At 42.1% G+C, this 7,597-nt stretch overlaps 1 protein-coding gene and 1 pseudogene across 1 annotated transcript in view; one reads left to right on the forward strand and one right to left on the reverse strand.

The window, feature by feature from the left end:
- BLOC1S6 (biogenesis of lysosomal organelles complex-1, subunit 6, pallidin) overlaps positions 1-2,175 on the forward strand; it is a 17,877-nt gene extending 15,702 nt beyond the window's left edge. The window contains exon 5 of the mRNA XM_011928544.1: positions 798-2,175. Within this exon, the coding sequence (XP_011783934.1) occupies positions 798-917 (120 nt within the window). The 3' untranslated portion in view covers positions 918-2,175. The remainder of the gene's footprint in view (positions 1-797) is intronic.
- Positions 2,176-3,078: 903 nt separating this feature from the next.
- On the reverse strand, positions 3,079-6,555 carry LOC105502248 (annotated as a pseudogene).
- Positions 6,556-7,597: the final 1,042 nt, after the last annotated feature.

Consider the following 7,597-nt stretch of genomic DNA (forward strand, 5'->3'; position numbering starts at 1 on the left):
TTTTTTTTTTTGAGACGGAATTTTACTCTTGCCGCCCAGGCCGGAGTGCAATGGTGCGATCTCGGCTCACTGCAACCTCTGCCTCCCGGGTTCAAGTGATTCTTCTGCCTCAGTCCCCCAAGCAGCTGGGATTACAGGTGCCCGCCACCACACCCACCTAATTTTTGTATTTTTAGTAGAGACGTGGTTTCATCACGTTGGCCAGGCTGTTCTCAAACTCCTGACCTCAGGTGGTAACGCCCGCCTTGGCCTCCCAAAGTGCTGGGATTATAGGCGTGAGCCACTGTGTCCAGCCAGTATTCTTATTTTGACTTTTATACCCTCATTTACAATAGCATAATTAATTCATGGTACATTGTTTTCTTTTAAAAAATGTCATTGTTTATGAAATATTAGAGACAGGGTCTCAGTATGTTGCTGAGGCTGGTCTTAAACTCCTGAGCTCAAGAGCCCTCTGGCCTCGACCTCCCTAAGTTCCAGGATTACAGACATGAGCCGCCGCATGCAGCCTAAAAAATGTCATTTTGTTTTTGAACTACACACTGAGCTTTTTACTAATAGCTGGGTTGATAGGCTTAGATTCTCTGGATATGCACTACAGTTCTCATTTAATAACAGCTTAGAGCAACAAATAGTTTTTGAATCAAAAGGACCTTAAATTATCCCAAATTTAAATGTCCAAGATGAAATTTATTAGTGTGAATGAATTGCCTCAAAGCAGAGCACTATTATTTTCAAATTAGACCATACCTGTAACCCCAGATTGCTCTCTTGGTTTTTAATTTTTTTAAACACAGAAAAGAGCGCTTAAACTGCAGCAGAAGAGGCAAAAAGAAGAGTTGGAAAGGGAGCAGCAAAGAGAGAAGGAGTTTGAAAGAGAAAAGCAGTTAACTGCCAGACCAGCCAAAAGGACGTGAAAAGTTCTGTTTGTGTGTTTTCTTCTCCTGTCCCATATTTGGATTATGATGACTTAATGTAGACTGAAGTTGAGGTAGTGCCTTATGCCATTATGTCATATGTTGAAATCCTTATTCCAGTATTACTGTGTCTCCATGCCTTTTTTCCAAGTAGCAGACGTCATGTTGCTTGGTTTTTGATATTTATATGTAAGTTTTTCAAATTTTGTTTAATTTTAAAATTTATTATTTTGATCTTGAATTATTTATAAACCGGAAAATGGTTTGATTATTGTGAGTCAAAACTCTAAGTGGTTAAAAATTAGTATGAATTTTTTAGCTTCTTGATGAATACAGATTTAAAACTCTTCAGTTCTTATTTTATGAAATGACTTGCCTTTCTGGTAATACAATGCTGATTTTTTAGTAATTGCCTTTTCATTGCTTAATTAAGAAGAAATGCCAGCTGTTTAATCACATCTACCCCTGGAAAAGAAGTGAGTGAGCCTTTTGAACAGTTGAATTTCATCAGAAGCTCTATAGCTTTTTGGTGAGAGGAAGTGATACTCCTTATTATAAGAAACAAGGAATTAACAAAAATAAGGAACTTGTTGCTACCTTTCTTTTCTGTTGAACATTAAAAATAGTTTGGTTTGTGGACTGGCCATGGTGGCTTATGGAGAAGAGATGCGCCTTTGTGAAGAACATAATGGAGAAGTGCATGCACGAGAAATAACAGCACTTTAGGTGTAGTTCAGATGAGCAAGATGCCAGATAGATTCTACTAACCATATACTCTCTTTGCTTCTTAGCGTTGTTGTCACTGCTTTCTGTAGCTTTTGGGTTCAAAGTAGATTATATCTATTCCTAAAGCTTGGTGGAGGTGGTGGAGCTATCACACACTCAAAGGAGCTTGTATATTTATAACACAATATAGTATTATAATAACAGTTACCATATACTGAGATATAGTTTCTGTGCTTGTAAAAAATTCTTGGCCGGGCGTGGCTCAAGCCTGTAACCCCAGCACTTTGGGAGGCCGAGACGGGTGGATCATGAGGTCAGGAGATCGAGACCATCCTGGCTAACTAACATGGTGAAACCCCGTCTCTACTAAAAAATACAAAAAACTAGCCGGGCGAGGTGGTGGGCGCCTGTAGTCCCAGCTACTCAGGAGGCTGAGGCAGGAGAATGGCGTAAACCTGGGAGGCGGAGCTTGCAGTGAGCTGAGATCGGGCCACTGCACTCCAGCCTGGGCCACAGAGCGAGACTCTGTCTCAAAAAAAAAAAAAAATTCTTAAAGTGAGGCCAGGCGTGGTGGCTCACGCTTGTGATTCCAGCACTTTGGGAGGCCAAGGTGGGCGGATCACGAGGTCAAAAGATTGAGACCATCCTGGCCCACATGGTGAAACCCCGTCTCTACGAGAAATACAAAAATTGGCTGGGTGTGGTGGCAGGCACCTGTACTCCCAGCTACTTAGGAGGCTGAGGCAGGAGAATCGCTTGAACCCGGGAGGCAGAGGTTGCAGTGAGCCAAGATGGTGCCACTGCACTCCGGCCTTGGCGACAGGGCAAGACTCCGTCTAAAAAAAAAAAAAAAACCAGAAAATTTCTTGAAGTGGAATGATGTACACCAACTACTGACTTTATAGATAATTACAGGGATGGTGAAAAATTAGTAAATAACTTCACAAAAGAGGCAGCATGATGCCTTTAGTGTTATCTAGAATTTTTTTTTGTATATTGTATGTAACAACTTATTGTTTGAGGGAAATATGAGGTTTCATTGTTTAAAATCAAGAGTGTGTTGTTTACTGTTTCACAGTATTATTTAATATCCAACTGGTCTCCAATCTCCATTACATAGGGACTGTACAGAGCCTGTGAAGATGTATGAATGTGTATCTTTTATAATGCACAATACATTTTTGGTAAGATGGAATCACTACCTCTGATCACATATGTCAGACTAATGATGGAGAAAGCATTAGGTTTAAGTTGAAGGCTAAGAACTGGTTTGTTTAAAGGTTTAAATTGTTGGAAAGAGCATTTGCCTTCTTTATTGGATGATGGCCTCAGAAGTCAGTTGACTTTGACCTAATATTTAAGAATATAAATATATTTTATTTGAAAAGGCTGAGTGTTGCCCTCAAACACTTGCTAAAACTGCCTAGGGCAGGATTCACTGGGGCTTGCGGACAGTATCACCTAAACTGCTGAACGTACTCATTATAATACGATATCTGACAAAGGTGGTACAGTGTTTCTGAGTCATGTGGGACCAACTGCGTGCTGTTTAAAATGCTGGTTCCTGCACACAACTCTCCATCTACTGAAGCACATCTGTTTTCTGTGTTTTGCTTTGCTTTTTGTGTTTAAAGTTTCCCTCAGTGATTCCAGTGCACCTGAAAAGTTGAGAACCACAGGCTTAGTGGTAGGTCGGGGTTTCCTACACTAGGCTGCATGGCATTATCACCTGGGAACGTTAAAAAAAATGCAGACATTCTCAATTCTTAGTGTAGTTATGATGTGGATCCCATGTATTTTTTAAAAAGCTCCCCAGATAATTTTGATGTCAGGAGTCACTAGTATAGACTATCTATCTAGTGAGTTGTGTTACAAGCAATGAGATACTTTAAAAGCTACCCAGTAACTCCTGGGATTAATTTTATGAAATAAATTCTGAGCTGCTGCTTTTGATATAGTCAGACTTAAGACTGAACCGCAGTAGACAGGCAATAGATACAGAATTCTGGTTAGTTAATTGAACTTTTGTGACGTGTTTAAAAACAAATCATATTTATTGAACAAATGGCAAGGCACAAATACTTTCAGAATTGTATTTAAGTTTTGAAGATTTTTAAAAAGTGAAAATGAATATATATTAGTATCCTCTATTTTAAAGTCAATTGTAAACCAGAAGTACTGTTATTTTGGTGATTAAAATCCAAAACTTGGCCGGGCGCGGTGGCTCAAGCCTGTAATCCCAGCACTTTGGGAGGCCAAGACGGGCGGATCACGAGGTCAGGAGATCGAGACCACCCTGGCTAACACGGTGAAACCCTGCCTCTACTAAAAAATACAAAAAAAAACTAGCCAGGTGAGGTGGCGGGCGCCTGTAGTCCCAGCTACTCGGGAGGCTGAGGCAGGAGAATGGTGTGAACCCGGGAGGCGGAGCTTGCAGTGAGCCGAGATCCGGCCACTGCAGTCCAGCCTGGGCCACAGAGCAAGACTCCGTCTCAAAAAAAAAAAAATAAATAAAATAAAATCCAAAACTTTGGCTGTATTTCAGTAACAAAAACATATCTTACTAGACTGAGTGCGATGGCTCACACCTGTAATCCCAGTGCTTTGGGAGGCTGAGGTGGGAAGCTTCTTTCAGCCCAGGAGTTCAAGGCTGCAGTGAACTCTGATCGCACCACTGAACTTCAGCCCGGATGAGGGAGAGAGACCCTGTTTCTAAAAACAAAACAAACAAACAAACAATGTATCTTACTGACTAAACTGGAATGGATTAGTCATTCCATTGTATCCATAAAATACAAACTAACATAATTAGTCTTGTATTTTTCCCCAAAATAGTGAATTGGTACTTGGGAGACTTCTGTTTTTTGTTGAAAAAATTGCCTTTGTTTTGAAATTATATCACCTGTGTTCTGAACTAAAATGATGGGAGTTCATTTTGCATTTACTTTGCAGTATATATCATGTAAATATGCAAATGTTGAATGTAATGTAGATTGTGTCCTCATTGAATTTTTGGGTGATACAGTTTATAAATATACCAATTATATACCCTCATACATTTGTCTGATTTTGAGCTTGTAACATGAGAACTGCTTTTTACACATTTAATAAAAAAAGTCTCTGAATTATCTGATATCATTTATCAAGCATCCTTCTGTGCATAGCACTATATACTCCCCTTAATGTACATTATTTCAAACATTCTACTATCTTCTCTTCTCACCTGTTATCTTTCTTTAATGTTCTCCATCTATTGTGTCACACAATTATGGGTCCACTCATGAAATTTCTTTTAGAAAGGTGATAAAAAGGGGAGGCGCAGCATTGGAAGGGTAAGGCAGGCGGATCACTTGAGGCCAGGAGTTCGAGACAAGCCCAGCCAACATGGCAAAACCCTGTCTCTACAAAAATTACAAAAATTAGCCAGGTGTTGTGGTGCATGCCTGTAATCCCAGCTACTACTCAAGAGGCTGAGGCAGGAGAATCACTTGAAATGGGAGGCAGAGGTTGCAGTGAGCCAAGATTGTGCCACTGCACTCCAGCCTGGGTGACAGAGTGAGATGCTGTATCAAAAAAAAAAAAAAAAAAAAAAAAAAAGGATAGAGACTGGGCACAGTGGCTCATGCCTGTAATCCTAACACTTTGGGAGGCGGTTGGATCACTTGAGGTCAGGAGCTCGAGACCAGCCTGCAGCCTGGCCAACATGGTGAAACCTTGTCTCTGCTAAAAATACAAAAATCAGCAGGGTGTGGTGGTGTGCTTCTAATCCCAGCTACTTGGGAGGCTGAGGTAGGAGAATCGCTTGAACCCAGGAGGTGGAGGTTGCAGTGAGCTGAGATCATGCCACTGCCCTCTAGCCTGGGTGACAGTGAGAGCAAGACTCCATCCTCTACCCCCGCAAAAAAAAATAGTGTGAAAAGATTCTAGTCAAACCAATTTCATAAAGTTTTTCACTTTGAGAACAAAAATAATACCTACTATTAGTAGTTTGGTAGGTAAAGTGGGGTCTGGGAACAGGGTTAGTCCATTCAGGCCTTCAATCCTGGTGGCGATTTTGTCCTTTTCAATGATGTGGACAACAACTCCATGCCTGACACTGCAACCCGGTCAACTGCATTCAGCATGACTTGAGAGATGCTTTTTTTTTTTTTTGAGAGGGAGTTTCACTTTGTTGCCCAGGCTGGAGTGCAGTGACACGATCCCTCACTGCAAGCTCTGCCTCCCGGGTTCACACCATTCTCCTGCCTCAGCCTCCCAAGTAGCTGGGACTACAGGCACCCAGCACTGTGCCCGGCTAATTTTTTGTATTGTTAGTAGAGACGGGGTTTCACTATGGCCTCGATCTCCTGATCTCGTGATCTGCCCGCCTCGGCCTCCCGAAGTGCTGGGATTACAGGGGTGAGCCACTGTGCCTGGCCGAGATGCTTCCAAACAGGGGTTCTGGATCCATGCTGGGCTCCCAGAGGGACTCGTACATTCTGTACATTTGTTTGGCGCAGGTGCCACTGACCACAAAGTCATCAGTTGCCACGGGGCAGCCGATGAGATTGAGAGAGCAAATGAAGGGCTTAAAGCTCTTTGGGTCCAACCCAGAAATGACTGGCTCAGTATAGTAGGGGCCAAACTGTTTCTCATACAAGAGGTTGGCCATTATGCTCATGACAGTATAAGATTTGGTCTGCCAACCTTTCTTCAACTCATACAGGTTCAGCTGGAACTTGAGGCACTGGGCAACTGTCTGGACATCTGTGGCAAGCCCGGGTAGACCAGTGTATGGCCAGTCAACCATGAACAACATCTTCTGGAAGTCTGTGGTCACCATCTGGGCCTGGATCCTGAAGCATCTGTCTGCGGCGATAGCCACACGGTTCTTCCCCTTCATGGCCGTGACAGGCCCTCCATTATAGGACATAATAGGTATGATTGTGGTGTGCTAGGACCCCTTCATCCAGATTTTTACTTTTTTTAACCTTGGAGTTTTTGGATCTCTGAGGGAGGAACTTCTGTGAATGGCTTTTGGAGGGGACACAAACCCTTATAATTGTATCACAGAATTTTGTGTATGTGTGTTTCCCAGGATTGGGTCTACAGATTTCATCAGATTCATATGATGAATCTATAAATTTCCTACAAAGCAGTGATTCTTGATCATTAAACCTCCAAACCTCATTGTGCACATATTTAAAAAGTTACTTCGTTTCTAAATATTTATTTTGATGAAGATAGTTCCTATATAGGTTCGTTCAGATTAATCAGATATTTAAGATTTGTTCTGTTGCTAGTTGATTCCTCCTGTTGTTGTTGTTTTGTTTTTCGAGACGGAGTCTTGCTCTGTCACCCAGGCTGGAGTGCAGTGGTGTGATCTCAGCTAACTACAAGCTCCACCTCCCGGGTTCACACCATTCTCCTGCCTCAGCCTCCCTAGTAGCTGGAACTACAGGCGCCCACCACCACACCTGGCTAATTTGTTGTATTTTTAGTAGAGACGGGTTTCACCGTGTTAGCCGGGGTGGTCTTGATCTCCTGATCTTGTGATCTGCCTGCCTCGGCCTCCCAAAGTGCTGGGATTGCAAGTTTATTCCTACTGTTTTAGCTCAGTTTGTATGTATGAGGTCAAATGCTATTTAGTCTTCAGGTTAGCATTTGAGTGAGACTAGGTTTATTTTCAAAACCTGTAAGAGAATGAAGTGAGTAATCAAGAGAGAGTTCTAATGACTGCAATTTGAAAAGCACTTAAAGCAAAAATTCCAAAAAAACACAATGTAAAAGAAGGGCAATCAAAGAGAAGGTGGGTAAAATTTGGGATGGGATGGGGGTGGTGATTGAGAAAGAGAAAAGAACAGGCCTAGACCAACGTGGAAGGTCAAGGTAATTTATGCTTCATGTAGGTACCCTGAATAAGGGAGGCTTGCAGGCATGTAACCGACAATAAACAGAAGCCACCTATTTTTGGT

The sequence above is a fragment of the Colobus angolensis genome, unplaced genomic scaffold, assembly GCF_000951035.1.
Source record: "Colobus angolensis palliatus isolate OR3802 unplaced genomic scaffold, Cang.pa_1.0 Scaffold78, whole genome shotgun sequence".
NCBI lineage: Eukaryota > Metazoa > Chordata > Mammalia > Primates > Cercopithecidae > Colobus > Colobus angolensis.